Source organism: Ostrinia furnacalis, unplaced genomic scaffold (assembly GCF_004193835.3).
Source record: "Ostrinia furnacalis isolate ACB-3 unplaced genomic scaffold, ASM419383v2 OfSCF7398, whole genome shotgun sequence".
Taxonomy (NCBI): domain Eukaryota; kingdom Metazoa; phylum Arthropoda; class Insecta; order Lepidoptera; family Crambidae; genus Ostrinia; species Ostrinia furnacalis.
In genome coordinates this window covers 58,308-78,896 of record NW_021137637.1, presented here as the reverse complement: position 1 = coordinate 78,896, position 20,589 = coordinate 58,308, and the positions used below count along the sequence as shown (strand labels likewise).

The window sequence follows — 20,589 nt, the reverse complement described above, 5'->3', positions numbered from 1 at the left end:
ATTCACCCCAAAAACATTTCTACCTCAACCCAATTTAAACCACCTTTGGCGTTCTGTTTTTGTATATCTATCATTATGTGTGATTTGATAAAGTCTATCTAATCTATACTCTTTTAAAAGAGAACTTTTTGTATTATGTCCCTTTTTCTTTACGAGTCCAAAATTGATCACGACTAGCCCAACTCCCAGTGGAAGACAGCATTTATTCTCGCACATTTGGGGGTTTGGGAGAAATAATAATAACTCCAATTTTATTGGAGAGTCCTTCGACACGATTTTTCCATACGGAGATCGCAATTTATGTGATAACCGCAGGGAATTGCCTTTTGGCTCTTTAGTGGGTCACACTAAAGGTAAATTATGAGGGCTGAAGACGAACGGATTTGCAATCGCTTCTTTGAAGTTACGAGTAAGTCGATGGAAAATAGCGGACATAATTATTTGCGAGTCAAATTAAAGTTAAAGACATATAACTTTTATAAACTTCGATTTTTGTTTCGCGCTAGGTCTACGGCAACCATCGGTTACCTACGATCATCTCACATAAACATTGGGTTGCACCATCTTACTTTAACTTTGACAAACGTCAAAAATCTGTCAAACTCCATACAAACAACACCGGTTATCGTTAAGGTTACGGTTAAAGTTATGGCAAGTCAGCCTTAGTTTCAATAAAATTGTATGCATCGTTATAAACAGATGGTATGACAAGTAACTACTAAATAAACATTTACATTCAAGCTTGCATTAAAATAATATGTGTGTTTGCTATGCAGTCTTATTAAACAGTGAATACCTCGTTACCTTGAAGGCATCTCTGCCATTATAACTCAAATGCAAATGTAAAGACTGTAACATTCTTGAAGCGTACAAAGGCAGCACATCAAGCTTCATATTGTGGCATCTTATGCAGTTGAAATAAGATCTATATTGCAACAAAAAAGTCTGATGTCTGTCGTGAACCAAACGCAATGAAAATATTTCCCCGCTCCGAATCTGAAGCATTTTGCTTCGTATACGAATAAAAGACGAATAACAGTTTCAATCTTACCACTTGAAGATATGGTCTGTTTTAGATTGAAACGGTAAGAAATATGGCCTGAATAAAGAAAGAGATATGAGGTGGGTCCAGAATAATTCTGATGTCTCATTTGTTTTGTGGTTTTACTGCTCTCGATATTAGTCTTTGCTAATATTAATCTGCTTTGATGTATTATAATCTATACTTAATATTATAAATGCGAAAGCAACTCTGTCTGTCTGTCTCGCTTTCACGCCTAAACCACTGAACCGATTTTGATGAAATTTGGCATAGAGATAGTTTGAGTCCCGGGAAATGACATAGGCGCGTGGAATTTTGTCTATCACAGAAAAACTATATCGCGCGCGAGACAAAAACTATCCTATGTCCTTTCTCGGGACTCAAACTATCTCTATGCCAAATTTCATCAAAATCTGTTCAGGGGTTTAGGCGTGAAAGCAAGACAGACAGAGTTACTTTCGCATTTATAATATTAGTATAGATAGTATAGATTATTATTTATATCCAATACGTCTAGACATGTTTCTCTGTATGTACCTTTATATCAAAGTCGCCATTCTCATGAAATTCACAAAATAATCATCAATTCTTAAAAATATCAAATTCCCTTTCATAATAACCCAGAATCGCCAAGAAAAATTAAAGCATGATTTATGTAAACTAAAATATACCTTATGCATGATAACAAACCGTGCCCAGGTGGAATGATAATGTGTTTTTTAAGCTCTAGCATCACCGAGACGTTACCTGAATTAATTACGTGCTTAATTAATTTTTTCGTCCAAGCACTGGATGGAAATGCACGGTGCAGGCTTAAGAGGATTTTTACAATTTTATTTTTAAAATGTTTTACTCGATCACGATGCTTGCATAAATATTCTTCTTTACTTTGGATATTTTTTAATTACTTAACACAATGCTGATAGAAATTTTTTGCGTTATATTTTTTTTAGTTTTTTTATTCACAACGAGGAAGCTCTTGGCCTGCATCTCACTTATTTATTTAAAAAATTAAGACTGCTTACCTGAACAAAGTGTTGTGAACGAATTAACGATAACAAATAAAGTGAATTTGNTGAATTTAACCAATGGTTGTCCACTACCCACAGCTGGACGTAGTTTTATAGTTCATGTGTCAGCTACAAAGAAAAACTGTAAAATTAGGTCACAAATACTAATCTCAATCGTAAAATTTTGTTTATAAATAAATGTATTGCAAAAAACTGCTGTCTGGGCAGTAAATAACTGTCCATACTGTACTTAGTAGGTACTCATTACTATAACTATTAGTCTGGGTCGCACCATCTTATAAATAACTATAACAAAGGTCAAAAGTCTGTCAAAATCCATACAAAAACACCGGTCATAGTTATAGTTTAATTTTTTTTCCTATTCCCTGGAGAGACTATAATATAAGTGTCGGCCCAGTACGCGTAATTTTTCAAATGTATAGATAGACATTTATTATATTCCAAATATTTGCTTTATGTAATTTCTATCAAAGACATCTATAATTAATTTAATTGCTATTGTAAATACGAGTAAAATTGCAATACATACATATTTATGCAATAAATAAATGAATATGAATATGAATAGTTACGGTCAAAGTTAAGGTGGTGCAACTGAGACTCAAACACGATTTGGTGCCAAATAAACAGTTTTTTTCCTTCTTTTTTAAAATAAAACCATTCCTTTTAGAGACGTCACCTTAATTTCTCGGACAGCGCAGTGCGCGTTGGCTTTAGGGGCCGCTGTTAATTAGATTTGATAAGAATCCTGTTTGGTACACACTCCAATACAAATAAATTAAAAAAATGATAAACGAGCCCCTTTGTTTGGTCCAGTCGTTTGTTATTGAGAGAGCTTTGTTTTCAAGAGCGTGAAATCTATTGCATGTTTTGCAAAAAAAAATAGAGCTAGGAGCCTAGGACGTGTTATATGCTTATTAGTATTATGAGATTTATGCCCGTTGTCACCATCAATCCCTAATTTTCGACTGACCCCTATGGCAGCACATAACAGGCATTTTGTTTTCATAGGGGTCACTTAAAAATTAGAGATTGATTGTGAAAATGGGCATTATTTATTTAATTTTTAGCGTTAAGAGTCGCATCTCAAACTAATTTGAAAATTTTATATAAGTATAATTTTCAAATTATGAGCTTCTGTCGATATACACTCGCGAGCAAAAGTATGGAATCACTTACATGAAGTTGTTTCCACGCGATCTTGTGTACTAACGAATTTGTTAGGAACAAAAAAAGTGGCACCATTTTAAAGATTAAACTTTTATCTTTAAATTGATACCAAATTAGTTTAAATCACACCAGTATTTAAAAAGATATCCCGGCTGATGTGAAGAAGTAACGAAAAAGACATGTATGAACTGTTTGATACGTCGCGAGTTGCGGCCTATTTACCCCCTATAAAAGCACGCGTTTTCGGATTTTTGCTTTTACACGTTGATTCATACACATCTCCGCTTCTTTTGACTCTTTACCTGGGATTCTACACCTTCAGAAGCAGCAAAAATCATTGCACTATTGCAAGAAGGGCTCAGCCAGCGGGCTGTCGCACGTCAGCGCCACATAAGCCAGTCCTGGGTTTCGAAAGTTTTAAGACGCTTTCGGGAGACTGGTGGCTTTATCTCGAGACCAAGTTCTGAACAGCGCCGGCGCACATCGCAGAGGGAAGACCGTTTTTTCATGTCAACCTCTCTATGAAATCGTCATTTGACTGGAATCGACGTCCAGTAAGAGCTCAGAAATGTTCGTAGGATAGCTGTTAGCGAGTAGACAGTTTGTCTAAGACATAAGCAATAAAATTTAGGTAACTCCAAAAANGGATAAAGCCACTAGTCTCCCGAAAGCGTCTTGAAACTTTCGAAACCCAGGACTGGCTTATGTGGCGCTGACGTGCGACAGCCCGCTGGCTGAGCCCTTCTTGCAATAGTGCAACGATTTGTGCTGCTTCTGAAGGTGTAGAATCCCAGGTAAAGTGTCAAAAGAAGCGGAGATGTGTATGAATCATCGTGTGAAAGCAAAAATCTAAAAACGCGTGCTTTTATAGGGGTTAAATAGGCCGCAACTCGCGACGTATCAAACAGTTCATACATGTCTTTTTGGTTACTTCTTCACATCAGCCGGGATATCTTTTTAAATACTGGTGTGATTTAAATGAATTTGGTATCAATTTAAAGATAAAAGTTTAATCTTTAAAATGGTGCCACTTTTTTTGTTACTAACAAATTCGTTAGTACACAAGTTCGCGTGGAAACAACTTCATGTAAGTGATTCCATAGTTTTGCTCGCGAGTGTAGAACTGAAGTTTAATTTTAATTCTTGTGTCTGCGAGATGTGTGAATTTAACTCAACTCTGGGTCGAAAGTAGGTCTTCATTTATCACATGAAACAACCGTAATAATATCTAGATTTATCACTGTTGCCAACTCCTTATTACCTACACTACATTAACCTATAAGAGTTTTGAATTGTATGTTTAACATATTACATACTTATGAAAATACACATTTATAATACTATGTAGTAGTAGGTATGTATTACAATTTTGTACTCTTATTTCTTTACCCAAGTATTTGTTAAACATAATTACCATTCATGCGCTGAACGCTATAAGAGCCAAAGCGCACGATACGTTGCGGCGCGACTGCCAAGATTTCGTCATATCGCGCGTCGCGGCACCGCTCTTGTGCCTCCCACAGATAATTCTATGTAAGGTGACGCAGTGACACCGCTCCGGCATCGCACCGCCGCCGCAACGCAACGCCGGCCGCCGCAACGCACCGTGGGCTTTGGCTATAACGATGAGTCCCCATTAGTCCGTTGCGCTGCGTCGCGTCATAAAAAATATATGGAAAACGTCGCAGCGTCTACGCAGAGTAACGGACTTATGGGGCCTCACCCTAATTCGTCTCTTAGAACCGAAATGTATAAACCGGCTCTCGAAATATACGCGAACTCAGAGGCAAACAATCTCGGAGCGTCTAATCAAACCCTCATGGCACCTTAATATTTGAAGTTTGGGCCCCAGGTAACTCGGATTGAACTCTTGTATGCTCAGACTTGGAGATGCGCTCGTTATTATAAGGTTTGCTATATTAATATGGATTTCAAGATGATAAAAATCTGTATGTTGCGAGTTAGTTTTAAGCGGAATAGTTTTGTGAAAAGTACGCGTCTAAATTATTAAGATTTTATAGAGATTTTTGCAATTATGCATTATACCTTTGTATGTATATTTCAAATTGGATCATGATTTTCTACTGTAAGAACAAAGGCCTCAGAGAGTTTACCCTGTTTATTGTTTATCAAGTAAGTATACACTTCAGAAACATGTAAATGTCTAAGTTCAAAGTTACTTCCATTCTCCATCCCCCATCTTCGTCTTTTTCCCAAGATAAGAATAAGATGTGCGATAAGTACCTACGACAAGTACCCGGACTACCAAATAAAAAAAGTTGTAGTAAAAATTTCGAATGATTTTTTTTGAACTTGGTAAATATAGAAAATCGTTCCTCAAACTTTTTGCTGAACCATCTATGTATAAGGAGGCGACTAACATGGCAAACATGGGTTGAACACGCAATATTCCATATTGAATTTCTTCAGGCCGCACGAGCCATAAAAATATAAAAAAAATCTTCTGATTTGTAATGTTTACACCTACAAAGTTTTTCTCTCGCACCTTAAATAACTATCAAAGGAGCAATCGCGATGGGTCGTGTCGTCACAGCATTACTCACGGTCAGCTGGGCGGCGTCTGCGGGTGTGCGGCAGATGCTGTAGGCCGCACGCACGCGGGGCAACTGAAACAAAGATAAAGACGTATGGGTTAAAGATATAAAAGTTGCTCAGGGCTAATTCTGGAGATTTAAGACAGACTTTTTAATGACCCATTCATAATATGGCGACTACATAGGTAACTACTACGTCGCGAGCATTCGTCCTGCTAAACAACGTTCTATTTTGAATTCCCTTTTGATTTTCTTCTGTTTTGTAATGTTTACACCTACAAAGTTTTTTTCTCGCACCTTAAATAACCAAAGGAGCAATCGCAATGGGTCGTGTCGTCACTGCATTACTCACGGTCAGCTGGGCGGCGTCTGCGGGTGTGCGGCAGATGCTGTAGGCCGCACGCACACGGGGCAACTGAAACAAAGATAAAGACGTATGGGTTAAAGATATAAAAGTTGCTCAGGGCTAATTCTGGAGATTTAAGACAGACTTTTTAATGACCCATCCATAAATTTCCGTGCTTTTAAGCGATTTTGTGAAAAATATTATTGGCAGGTAGTTGCTAATTGCTCATAAGATAGGCCCCCTTAATTTAATTTATTGTCCGTGGTGCATAATCTTTTCTTAAAGGTTTTAAACCTTTGTTTGTCACCTGTCATCCGTTTTGCAATGGAAGGAACTCGAACCTTAATTTCGAACTCCTCCTATGTTCTTCTGATTAATTTCGTTGCGGTCCAATGACAGTTTAACTTTCCCCCGAGACAAACTTGACCTTCATTGGTTGGGTTTTTGTGGCGGTCAAGCTGTAGATCCTGGCTACACAGGAGTTGCAGTGGTGGGAACGAGAGGTGGGAATAGTCCCGTGACCCATTCATAATATGGCGACTACATAGGTAACTACTACGTCGCGAGCATTCGTCCTGCTAAACAACGTTATATTTTGAATTCCCTTTTGATTTTCTTCTGTTTTGTAATGTTTACATCTACAAAGTTTTTCTCTCGCACCTTAAATAACCAAAGGAGCAATCGCAATGGGTCGTGTCGTCACAGCATTACTCACGGTCAGCTGGGCGGCGTCTGCGGGTGTGCGGCAGATGCTGTAGGCTGCACACACACGGGGCAACTGAAACAAAGATAGAGTATGCGTTAATAGAGGTGTACCTGTTGCTTATTGGTTATACTGGAGGTTTTAGAGTTCGTGCAGAAAATATGAAATGTTCATAATGTGGGAACATATTTAGATGTCAGAAAAAAAAAATAATATAAAAAGATGCTAATGTTCGTCATACATCAGTATTTACTAGTGATTGATTTTATGATAAATTACTAATAAAAAATTGTACAAAGGAAAACAGGAAAGAATAAGTGAAGTAACGTATTGAAATTAATAAGCAAACAATTTAACAGCCTTATAACCAAGTATTGCCAGCTAGGTTCACCCCATTACACCTTAGTGGAAAATTATTTTTTCCCAACCGCTCAATGTGCGAGCAGCCTAACAGGGTTGTCACACCGACGCAACTAGACCGGAAGTGATAGGAGCTCGGTGTGTCACTGCACTTATATAATATAGGGGCACAATACAGCGTTATTTACTGTCTATCTACACTCTACCTACATCATACAACATGACCCACTTCTTTATCTAAATAGAAATATTTCTTATGATATCTTATTCTAGTTTCAAGGCATAGGTTTTGTGCAATTGCAATTGTGTTTTCTTAAAATGATTCAGAAGAATATTGATTATTTTCACTATTTGTTTGAACTCTACGATTGTGACCATAAACGCTTCTTTTTACTATTTTTTAAAAATAAATTATGTTTATGTACAATCATAAAGCTCCGCGCTTTAGGATAATCCCAAATGATTTGCAATATTTTGCTATTTCACTCGTAATTCATTTTGTGTTTACAATTGATTATGGGTAAGAAATATTAAAAACAAAACATAACGATAAAATTGTTTAGGATAGAAAATTCTGTGGAAAACAAAAAATATGTGTAATAAAAGACAAAAATATCAACAGAACAGACCACGAGCCAATAGCTCGAGTTTTCACAGTGCAAACTCATGGAGGTGACACTGGAATAAACAGCATCGATTTCAAAAGACAGTCGCCAGAAAAAGCATTTGTGCATTTTCCACATTTTTATTTATCTCTTGAGTCTTGTACTAATTTCAGGTTTAATAAGTAGGGGTTTTCTTACGCTTGTAACGTAGGTAACTAGTTTTCCTAATACTCGTAAAGCCTGGTCCGTGAGCACGTAGAATTTTGTCCAATGACCCCAAGCTACCCATCCTTATCGCTCGCGCGTAATTATGTTGCTGTCGCGCTCGCACACTCACTGCGGGCGCCCGTCGCACAGTCGCGACAGCAATATAATTACGATAGTTATAGTTAATTAATGATAGTTACTATAGCATTGATTTGTGCCTTTTCATTGTCCCCTAGACCAGTGAACCAGCCAGTGTCTGGCAAAAGCATACGTTTTCAGAGGTTGGATAAAAACCTTCAAGCACTTCTGACGGCGACTGCCCCTACTTCTTCATGCATAACCTGTCTTAAGTTAACACCCTAGCGACTGGATATCTAGTGGTGAATGTGACGGTCGATAAACAAAGATATTTCACACCTTTTTCGATGTCGACATGAATTCTTCGGTGTCGCGCGCGGAGTCTCTATCGAATTCAAAATTGAGAAACAATTTTTTCTTATCTTTTCTAGGATTTTGGCAAATTTTATTATTATCTAATAAATAAGCCTATACTTAATCGATAAAGCATGATTAAATTGCTTCCATTAACTTTGAAGCTCGTTTGAAAAGGGGCGATGTTACAAGAAATAAGAGCAATGTATTGATATAGTGATTTGAAACTTATACAATTTTAGTTTGACCCCGAAGTAGCTTTGATAATTATGTAGTTAAAAAATTCATGACCGTTTTCGCCAGCAATCCCTAATTTTTAAGTAACACATAAAAATAATTTTGTTTTCATATGGGTCACTAATAAATTAGGGGTTGGTGGTGAAAATGGGCTTAAGTTTTTTTTTCGAATGCCTTTAATTAGGTAATTCTTAAATTCTTTAAAACTTTCCCCGAGACTCAACCTTTTGGCTGTCAAGCTGTAGATCCTGAAAATACAGGACTTTAGAAGTGATAATACAGTGTGAGTCACGTTAAAGTGTACATATAAAAATAGATTAATCTAGACCTATTTTTATCACATCAAGGTCTAAGGTCAATATCAAGGTCACTGAGTCCTTTATCAAACCAAATATCGTTTCTAATCGTAGATTGATAGCTCTTTATAAATTATGGCCTCCTATAAATTTATCGGTCGCCTTTAGAATTTAGATTGAACGACAATGGCTCCGATTCTGTGAATTGTGGTTATCTGACTTAATTATACTTCGTCGCTGCATCCTCGAGATTTTCATATTTACCAGGTAGTCCACTTCTCATTGTACTAGNCTCAACGTGTTAAACGGAATAGTTTTTGTGAAAAGTACGCGTCTAAATTATTAAGATTTTATAGAGATTTTTTGCAATTATGCATTATACCGATGCATACTGTAAGATCAACGCCCTCAGAGAGTTTTCCCCGTCTATGGAAAGTCACTTCCATTCTACATCTTCGTCTTTTTCCCAAGATAAGAATAAGATGTGCGATAAGTACCTACGACAAGTACCCGGACTACCAAATAAAAAAAGTTGTAGTAAAAATTTCGAATAATTTTTTTTTAACTTGGTAAATCGTAGAGAATATGGCAAACATGGGTTGAACACGCAATATTCCATATTGAATTTCTTCAGGCCGCGCGAGCCATAAAAAATATTAAAAAAATCTTCTGTTTTGTATTGTTTACACCTGCAAAGTTTTTCTCTCGCACCTTTAATAACTATCAAAGGAGCAATCGCAATGGGTCGTGTCATCACAGTATTACCACAGAATAATAATTAAGTACTACGTACAGAAGTTTTACTTCGCGAAGGTATTTAAAAAAATGTATGCTCAATGTACAATATTGTGTAATTTAGCCTGTCTCAAGAGTCAAGCACCATTTTGTTGACAAACGTCAGTGATCGGCACTGCGCCGAAGCTATAGGGCTGACTTCGGTAAAATGATGTGACGTGAGGTGCCAAACTGCGGAAAATGGCGGAGGAAATACATGATTTAGCATGAATTATCGTGAATAATATTAATATAAAGTGATGCTAATGTTCGTCATACATCTGAGCCCCGATTACGGTAATTTTTAACGTCAACAATCCAGACACGCTTCTCGATTCTGCGATACGATTGGTCGTTCAACAGCGTACGTCAGCTGTTTTGACCAATCGTATCGCAGAATCAGAAACGCGTCTGGATTGTAGACGTTATAAAAGTTACCGTAATCGGGGCTCAGTATTTACTAGTGATTTTATGATAATCAATACTCGTAGATAAAAAAATTGTACTATCGGCAACATTGTTAACTGCCTATTGCCGGTTATGTCGTCTCGTTCTATCGCAAAGACTCACCATTTGATGAGAGCGTGAGCAAAAACGGAAACCGTGTGTACAAAGGAAAGTCAGAAAGAATAAGTGAAGTAACGTATTGCGTTTATAATATTCATAGTTTGAAAATAAGCAAATAATTTAACAACCTTACCTATAACCAGGTACACCCCAACCAACTAGGTTCACCCCATTACCCCTTAGTGGAAAATTCTCTATTTCCAATCTTTCAATGTGCGAGCAGCCTAACAGGGTTGTCACCCCGACGCAACCAGACCGGAAGTGATAGGGGCACGGTGTGCTACTGCACTTATACTATAATAATATAGAGCCACAATACAGCGTTATTTACTGTCTACACTCTACATCATACAACATGATCCACTTCATCTAAATAGAAATAATTCTTATGGATTTATTCTTTTAGTTTTAAGGCGCTAGATTTTGAACACAATATTGTTATTGTCACTTCTTTGAACTCTATAAACATGATCATCTTTCATTACACAAGATCTGCTATTGATGTTAGTTGATTATTAAGATTACTTTCCATTTTTTTCTGTGCCTTACTATTTTTGTGGAGCTATTTATTGACTTGATATATACCTAGAGTATTATCTATACTAATATTATAACCTATCATATACCATCTATACTAATACTAATTTGAACGCGCTAATCTCAGAAACTACCGGTCCGATTTCAAAAATTCTTTCAGTGTTAAATAGCCCATTTATTGAGGAAGGCTATAGGCTATATACCATCACGCTACAAGTAATAGGTGCAGAGCAAAAATGAAAAATATTGCGAAAACGGGTTTTCACGCGTACGAAATCGCGGGCACAGCTAGTTGTAAAATGTTTCTTATTTAATTTCAATTTAAAAATGTAAAAATTAAAATATAGCGTAAAGATGGAAAATGTTAGGGAAAACATAAAATATGTGTATTAAAAGACAAAAATACCAACAGAACAGACCACGAGCCAATAGCTCGAGTTTTCGCAGTGCAAACTCATGGAGGTGACACTGGAATAAACAGCATCGATTTCAAAAGACAGTCGCCAGAAAAAGCATTTGTGCATTTCTATTGAAATTTTCCACATTTTTATTTATCTCTTGAGTCTTGTACTAATTTCAGGTTTAATAAGTAGGGGTTTTCTTACGCTTGTAACGTAGGTAACTAGTTTTCCTAATACTCGTAAAGCCTAGTCCGTGAGCACGTAGAATTTTGTCCAATGACCCCAATTATGTTGCTGTCGCGCTCGCACACTCACTGCGGGCGCCCGTCGCACAGTCGCGACAGCAATATAATTACGATAGTTATAGTTAATTAATGATAGTTACTATAGCATTGATTTGTGCCTTTTCATTGTCCTCTAGACCAGTGAACCAGCCAGTGTCTGGGAAAAGCATACGTTTTCAGAGGTTGGATAAAAACCTTCAAGCACTTCTGACGGCGACTGCCCCTACTTCTTCATGCATAACCTGTCTTAAGTTAACACCCTAGCGACTGGATATCTAGTGGTGAATGTGACGGTCGATAAACAAAGATATTTCACACCTTTTTCGATGTCGACATGAATTCTTCGGTGTCGCGCGCAGAGTCTCTAGCGAATTCAAATTCAAATTCAAATTCTTTATTGCTCCAATGTTGGTATATAAAAGTTCTTACATATAGACATAGACCCAAAACATGGACCCTGCTAGGGTATTGCAACATTCAAACAAACATTGCAAGAATTCAAAATTGAGAAACAATTTTTTCTTATCTTTTCTAGGATTTTGGCAAAATAATAATAATAAGCCTATACTTAATCGATAAAGCATGATCAAATTGCTTCCACTAACTTTGAAGTTCGTTTGAAAAGTGGCGAAGTTAAGTGAAATAAGAGCAATGTATAGATATAGTGATTTGAAACTTATAAAATTTTAGTTTGACCCCGAAGTAGCTTTGATAATTATGTAGTTAAAAGATTCATGCCCGTTTTCGCCATCAATCCCTAATTTTTAAGTAACCCCTATGGTAACACATAAAAATAATTTTGTTTTCATATGGGTCACTTATAATTTAGTGGTTGTTGGTGAAAACGGGCATAATGTTTGTTTTTGAATGCCTTTAATTAGGTNCACAACTCTGTCGAAGTCGAAAACTTAGGAGAGTCTTAATGGGCAACCAATGAAGCCATTAAAGCAATAAAATCTTTTGTAGGAATTATTTCCGATTTAAAAGCTAATTCTACTGGACTAGTAATTCTTTACAGGTAAATTCTTTAAAGAAATATGTATTTCTTTACACGTCCAATGACTGTTAAAACTTTCCCCGAGGCTCAACCTTTTGGCTGTCAAGCTGTAGATCCTGAAAACACAGGAGTTGTAGAAGTAAAAATATAGAAAATAATTTATTGATACTTATTAGTAGAAGAGGTCACATAGTCACGGTCACATCAAGGTCTAAGGTCAATATCAAGGTCACTAAGTCCTTTATCAAACCAAATACCGTTTCCAATCGTAGATTGATAGCTCTTCATAAATTATGGCCTCTATTAATTTATCGGTCGCCTTTAGAATTTAGATTGAACGACAATGGCTCCGATTCTGAGAATTGTGGTTATCTGACTTAATTGAACTTCATTTTCTATTAAATTTAATAAATAATAAGCTAAGATAAAAAAATAATATAAGAGATAAAGTTTTCAGCCCACCGCGCTTAGGCTGTGTTGCACCATTTAACTTTAACCGTAACTATAACGATAACCGGAGTTTTTTGTATGGAGTTTGACAGATTTTTGGCGTTTGTATTACATTATGTTAAAACTCAGCCTTAGAATTGAGTATTTGACACCATCTTATTAATCATTCCAAAGCACAACTTTTCTAAGAACAAATCATTCTTATCTTACTTTAATTCGTTCTCAAGTAATTTTAGTTTCTTTGAAATTCTTAAAAGTTTGAGCTGGAAAAGTAGTTAAATCATTGGCTTGTATTGCCATCCAAGATAGAATTGCGTTTTGACAGCTAAAATAAGTAAGTACGTCAGTTGATTGGTGGCGTCAATCAGTCTACTCGTGAAAAACAATACAGATAAAATGATTTGTGGAAATATGGCGTCCCTTTTTGTTATCTAAATAAGAAAAGAGACAGGGTGAAGGGTTAAAGTAGTGAACCACTCGGAATTGAACCCATAGCAGGGGAGGGCAATCCAAAAGCAAGTTTGACGATGAAACAGATTTGTCAGGCCCGGGCTGAACGGGCAAAAAGGGCGATAACTCAGTAGGTACCATAAGGTATGTGAGATTCAGTGGGCGTATAGTTTCGACCCTAAAGATAGATATTCGTAGATAGTTGTGTACCTACTCAAGCACGCCCCACAAAATTGATGATTACTTATAAAAAATCCAAAAAGTAGAGCTGACCAGGAACTTTCTCTGGGCGAAAGGATATAAACGCAAGATATATCAACGCAAGATTATATTTTTTAGCTTTTCGAAAGCACTACACGAAGTTCGTATTCGTTCGTGTACACTACACGTGATATTCATGGTGAGCAAACATCTTTATCTGCATTAAAAAGATAACTGGAGTAATTATTATCAAAGATTTAAAAACTAATTTTAGAAAACAAATAAAAATAAAGTTTTTTTACACTTAATCCAAGTAAGTTCTTATTAAATCGTCTATTCCCATTAGAAGCTTCAAACACCACCACACCTGTCTTATAAGTTTAAACTTAGGCTGATTTGCACCAATTTACTTTAAACGTAACTATGACATTAACTGGTGATTTTTGTATAGAGTTTGACAGATTTTTGATGTTTGTTAAAGTTAAAGGAAGATGGATTATTTAAGCAAGATTGCCAAAATGCTGATCTTACTGTACCGAATCCAAATGTAGTTACGCATCTGTCCTGACCCAGCTTTGTGAAACACAATGCAAAGGTCTAATTGCTGACAGCTGACATTAACCATAATTATCACGGACCTCCCCCCTCCCCCTACAGGGTGGGGCCGAGTTACAAATAGCGCTTTAAATATTCAGGCAATTTTCCCACTACGGCGTTCTAATCCACGAAAGGTATACAATCTAGCATAGGTAAGTATACATTGTGTGTATGAAATTAGTATACAGCGTAGAGAAAACTCATTGCATGTTATTTTTATTTACTCGTATGTCAGATACATGGATTTAGTGCAAGCAGTTAAGTAGGTGAACGAAGACGATGTATTGTATTATCGTATGAGTAGAAAAGAGAGTACGATAGATAGTCAGAATGTAATGTGTGAAAGAAACGATATGATATAACACTCAAAGATTTTTAACCATCTTAGGTTGAGTTGCACCACCTTATTTTAACCGTAACAATAACGATAACCGGTGCTATTTGTATGAAGTTTGACAGATTTTTGACGAACCTTCATTTCTAACTCCTCCTATGTTCTTTTAATTTCGTTGCGGGTCCAATGGCAGTTTAACTTTTCCCCGGGACAAACTTGACCTTCATTGGTTGGGTTTTATATGGCAGTCAAGTTGTAGATCCTGGCTACACAGGAGTTGCAGTGGTGGGAACGAGAGGTGGGAATAGTCCCGTATTCGTGTGTAGTTACTTCCACTAGCCAGGTCCAATGAGGGCTATCGTTTTTATACTTAACAGTTGGCACCCCTGGCGATTGACAGGACCTTACTCTACAGTGGCGCCATCTTGATGAGTGCAAATGCGATAATCCTCCTACCACTTTAGCGCTCACAAGTTGGCGCCACTGTAGAGTAAGGTCCTGTCACTTGCTAGTGACGGTGACAGACAGTGGCGCCAACTAAAACGATAGCCCTCATTAAAAACTAACCAATGTAAGCAACTTGAAACTAGAAATTGTCAGATCTACATGCAACATTAACAAGCATACATTGTATAATAGGACAGACTTACTGCTATCGTCTTTTTAAAAAGTTGTGATTTCGAATTATTGGGGAATAGTGTCAAATAGTCTACCTATTGTTACTTAAACGATAGATAAAGAAGTAGACAACCTGAAATCTACAGCTGAATGTTTATTTAAAAGTTGTATTTGCGTATATTTTTAGCCCATTGCGTGATACGAGGCAGACATTTGTCACTCCTCCGTGGAGGATATAAATATTTGCACAGCCCCTTTAGTTGGCTGGATATCTCAAAACGGAAGTCAAGATATAAAGTTGCTGGGAACATTTATGTTTTTGTACAGGAAAAGGATGTAGCTCGTATGAGAAATTCTTTGAGAATTTAAGAAAAGATGGTCGGATTGTGTTTTCGTTTCAATTGTTTAATCATAAACTTAAACTTCATCATCATCATCATCATCATCGTATCAGCCATAGGACGTCCACTGTTGAACATAGGCTTCCCCAATGATTTCCACCTGCATTGGCACGGCAGCGCCTTCCCGCTACCTTTATGAGGTCGTCGGTCCACCTTGTGGGTGGACGTCCCTACGCTGCGCCTACGTGACTCTGAACCTTGCTGCCTTATCGGCCACTTAAACTTGGTCATTAAGTAAATTATTATTGCCACTAACGATTTTTTCAGCTCTGAGGTTTTCAGTTCGATTCTCAAATGTTTTATCAATTTCTATAAATATTGTTAACCACACAATAAGAAGTCGCCAAAAAAAAAGTGTAAGTTTGAAGCCCAAAAATTGGAACTCCGTCAAAATAATTCATTACCTTTACATTCAGACGAAAATACAAAATAATAATTCCAATGTAAACACCGTATGAATACCAACTAGCTGTGAGCAATGTTTACCACACGTGACAGTGACGAGGTGCGTGACATTAGGCGGGGTCACGCATTTGTCACGCCACTTGGCGAGACGCGAATTTTAGCCTAGAATTTACGTGAACCCTATTTCCTTGCTGTGCAAACAATTGCTTTAAGTGTACCTTTGATAAGTGATATATTTTGGTAAACAATATTTTTTTTTTTTTAGATTTTGTGTTTCTAAAGATGTCTCATGTGAAGAGCACTTTGGTATTTTCAGTAAAAAAAGTTATCCACTCTTGAAATTATTTAAAATTATCTTCATTTAAAAAATCTCTACTATAAGACCAGTATGCCCTTCACAAGATATACTACTTAAGGTAGGCTTTTTGTAGGTAGGGGAGCGAGGGGCTTATGTAATAGTTTTCATGAAAAGTAACATTTATCTTTTTTTTATGTGACAGGAGGCGAACGAGCAGACGGATCACCTGATGGTAAGATCTTAAGATCTATTGATTAAAATGCTACTAAATAAAGATCTTCATTAATAAAGTAGAAGTTAAATAAACTGTCAATTTACTAGGAAAATGTTTAAAAAAATATCGCAATCACGTGTGATTTTATGAAGGAACCTCAAAACACTTTCCCTTGAAACAGGTCTTACGAACAAGATGAGAGGCTGACTTATATCATACGCACCGAGTAAAGTAGCAGAACACACATCGCGTGACAGCGTGACGTAAGCTAAGGCTTTGTCACGTAGCCTAAGTACGGGCGCAAACAGTATTTGCTGTTCCAAAATATATCAGTGATTTTAGTGTGACTCTACATATTCACGAGTATCTGGGACTTATTTGTGAAGTATTTAAGCTCTTATTTGGGCTGTGTTTATGGAAGACACTTGCCTGTGTTGTTTTATTTAACACTAGGTTTCGTCAGCGGCTTTACCCCCGTAAATTTTTGGGCTTTTGAAAACCAGGATACGAACTATCCTATCTTCTTCCCTAGGTCTTAATCTATACTAATATTATAAATGCGAAAGTAACTCTGTCTGTCTGTCTGTCTGGCTGTCTGTCTGTCTCGCTTTCACGCCTAAACCATTGAACTGATTTTGATGAAATTTGGCATAAAGATAGTTTGAGTCCCGGGAAAGGACATAGGATAGTTTTTATCCCGGTTTTTGAAACAGGGACGCGCGCGATAAAGTTTTTCTGTGACAGACAAAATTCCACGCGGGCAAAGCCGCGGGCTGAAAGCTAGTTTGTCATATACAGGATTTGCGCTAAACGCGTTTTCTTACATCAGATCACAAAGCCACTGGCTGAGATTATAAAATGATATACAGACAGAAATGAGTTACTTTTCTATTTACAATATTATGAGGACAGGCATTGGCCTACCCATTCCAGAATAGTCCTGTTCCTGAATTCACATAATTTAGGCAGGCAATGAACCAGGTGAAAAAAATCTCAACCCCAGCCTATTCAGTATTCCGTCTCGGCCTAAGGGTGGGGGGCCGTAAAAAACCACCCAATATTATAATTAAAGCAAACGGCACCTTTTCAATTGGTCTGAGTTGGAGTTGAGGGTGATTTTATAACGACAGCCGTTCGGGCTGCCCGGTCTTATCTAAAACTGGGGTACCGATAGCAAAAAAGTTCGCCAGTTAGTGCCTTTTTATTGTGATGCGGATTTTGATACACGTGCGGAACGCCCGCATGCTTCAACCACACCAACGCGTGCAGATCGCAATCCAACGTGTGGTTTAACCATACCAACGTGTGGTTAAAGCTTTACGCGGGCTAAACATCGGAACAACATGTATGTATGTATCCGCACGCGTGCCGAAATCCGCATCACAGGAAAAAGGCACTTACGAATAAAATCCCTATTTATTAAGATTTTTTTAGGTGATGTGTGTTTTTTTAAGTCATTCTAGGTTAATACTGTCAGTGCACAGTTGAAATTCTGGCAGGTAAATATAATCCTATACTAACACATGATTGATAAAAAATCAACCCATAAAAGGGTTTTACTGATATTTAATAATGTTTTATTGATAATCCTTGTATCATAAGGGATGACAATGCTATAACTCAATTATCAACATCGGATTCAGCGTTGTTTTCATCCATTATGAGTTAGTTTTAAGCGTGTCAGTCCCAGTGGATTAAAGAAAAACTTGATTTGGTTTTTTAAACATGAAGAATACCACTTAAAGTGAAGAACACTAATAGCGAAGTTTCTTCACTAAGAAAACTTAATCCTTCTGGGAATATCAAATTTGAAAGATACTTTATAATTTACTTCTTTGACTTTTTTGCTGACCGTATTCAATCGGAAAGTTATTTTTAGGGAACTTCCAAGTTAAACTTAATAACTTTTATGCCCTAATTGCTTCGTGCCCCAAGTTTTAGCACTCCTTACAGTCTTTTGTAGTGAAATCGGGAGTTTTACAGTGCACTTTTGCAGTTTTGAAACTAAAATCACTTATTTTATAAAGAAAGTATACTTCAAGCATAGAACAGAAATTGATAAAATTGAATAATGCATCAGAATAGAAAGCTTAGAGATAAAATAATGGAATTTGTTTACTTGAGTCTACTACTTACCATAAGAACCATGGGTAAGTAGGTACTTTTGGACCAATCAACTTTAAATACAAGGGTTTCATTGGAGGCGAAACTGTAGATCCTGGTTATACAGGAGTTGCAGTGGCGGGAACGATATTATTAGAGGTGGTATTAGTCCCGTAGGTTTTTGGATCCCTATCTAATTGGCAAGCAACTAATTTTTTTAGTGTGACACTAACAGTTCAAGATTGATTTTAAATTTACCTCACTAACCTTAGAGATCTATTTTTTTATGCATGACAAGGCAGGTATTATTAGAGATCTATATTTTTTATGCATGACCGCAGTCGCACCTGGTATTAAGTGAGATGCAGTCTAGGATGGTACATATATATCTGGCCTGTAAGTTTGTTGCGGCGCTTCTTCTTAGCACTTGCCAAATGTTTGTCTCGAAGCGCTGGTAGGGCAAAAAAAGAATTAGACATGTATAGGCTCCTTAAGAGCATTTGACGATTTGCAAGTACCTACTAATTTAATTAGTCTAAACAAATAAAGAAAATTTTGATTTTGATCTTGATTTTAAGTGCCTATTCACTCTCGATTTGAAAACGCCTTGAAAATGCGAACTATTCACGTTTAGTAGGTATTAAAAATAATTTCACACTGTTTTTCGTGCACGAATGCAAGATTAGCTTACCTACTGTGATTCTATAAAATGCCTGTATGTCATAACCCTAGCACACAATGTTGCCAGCCGTTGCAAAACTCCCGTATTTTCACCCTTTCACTTAGATTTATTTTCCAGCAAAGGTGCAGTGCGCATTCAGCATTGTCCATACAACATGTAGACAGAGGTTTACGATTTTAAAACGGCGAAAATATTAACTTTGACTCCGCGTTTTGGGAATATATGAGATGGTTTATGTGATGTGCTTATTTTAACAAAAAGGTGACTGGATTTATGTACGCTGGTTTTAGTAAACTAAGGATTATAAAGGTTGTTGTTAAAGGTTGTTATGTGCAGACACGCGTAAAACCAAATGGTGTATAAATAGTCGAATATGTTAACTATTTTGTTTTTTAAATGAAAGTCAAATGTGGTGTTGGGTGATTTACGGTTTATTTATAATGTATCTACGTAGCAGTTTTTAAAAATTTGTGACTTTTTAGCATGCTTTCTAGTTTCTATACTACAAGTATTTCTAAGTTTCATATTGTCATAGGTCCCATTTATGTGTCGTATTAACTTTGTATTTCTGTGTACCATACCATACCCATACATTTCTGTCACAAGTACAGGGGGCTACTCCAAAACGCTGTTTACGTAGTTTCGGGTCTATCTGTCACTGTCGCTCATGCTGAGACCTAGCTTCGTGTGAGAGAGATGGCAACATTAGAAACTTCGGAAAACGTTTTTCGGAGTAGCCCCGCTGATAACAGTGCATCAGACTATACTTTTTTGTTGCAAAATCGCCCCAATTGCAACTACATACGGTGTCATAGTGTTTAACATGATGTACCGTCGCTTGTACCACATAAAATCAAAAGCCTCTTCCCCTTAGGCCCGGATTCCACCGAAGCGGAGCGGAGAAGAGCGGAGAGGTGACAAGACTAGAGGAGATGTGTGGGCTGTGCGTAGCTGTCAGCTGTCAGTCTATTGCTATCTATGAAACATCGCACCGCTCCGCATAGCTCCTCACCGCACCAAAAATGAAAATCAAAAATATTTTATTTTTAGACAGTGGTATAATCACTAGTGAGTGGCACTTATGAACGTCAAAATACAGTTAAAAAATGGTAGCCCTTAAGAGGCATTTTACATGTCTCTTTATCTTTTGGGTCCTACCAGCGCTCCGCTCCCCGCACCGCTCAGCACAGCTCTGCTTCGCGCCGCTGTCAAATTCTATAGAAAAACAAGTCCGCCTGACAATTCTCCATTTCCACCGCTGTAGAGCGGAGTGGAGATGAGGAAATAATGAA

At 37.1% G+C, this 20,589-nt stretch overlaps 1 protein-coding gene across 1 annotated transcript in view; it reads right to left on the bottom strand.

Annotated features, from left to right (window-relative positions):
• The window catches only part of LOC114364422 (uncharacterized), a 90,596-nt gene extending 71,936 nt beyond the window's left edge, over window positions 1–18,660 (bottom strand). The window contains exons 1-4 of the mRNA XM_028320591.1: window positions 18,649–18,660; window positions 6,860–6,922; window positions 6,151–6,213; window positions 5,808–5,870 (exon numbers count right to left, since the gene is read on the bottom strand). Of these exons, the coding sequence (XP_028176392.1) occupies window positions 5,808–5,870; window positions 6,151–6,213; window positions 6,860–6,922; window positions 18,649–18,660 (201 nt within the window). The remainder of the gene's footprint in view (window positions 1–5,807; window positions 5,871–6,150; window positions 6,214–6,859; window positions 6,923–18,648) is intronic.
• Window positions 18,661–20,589: the final 1,929 nt, after the last annotated feature.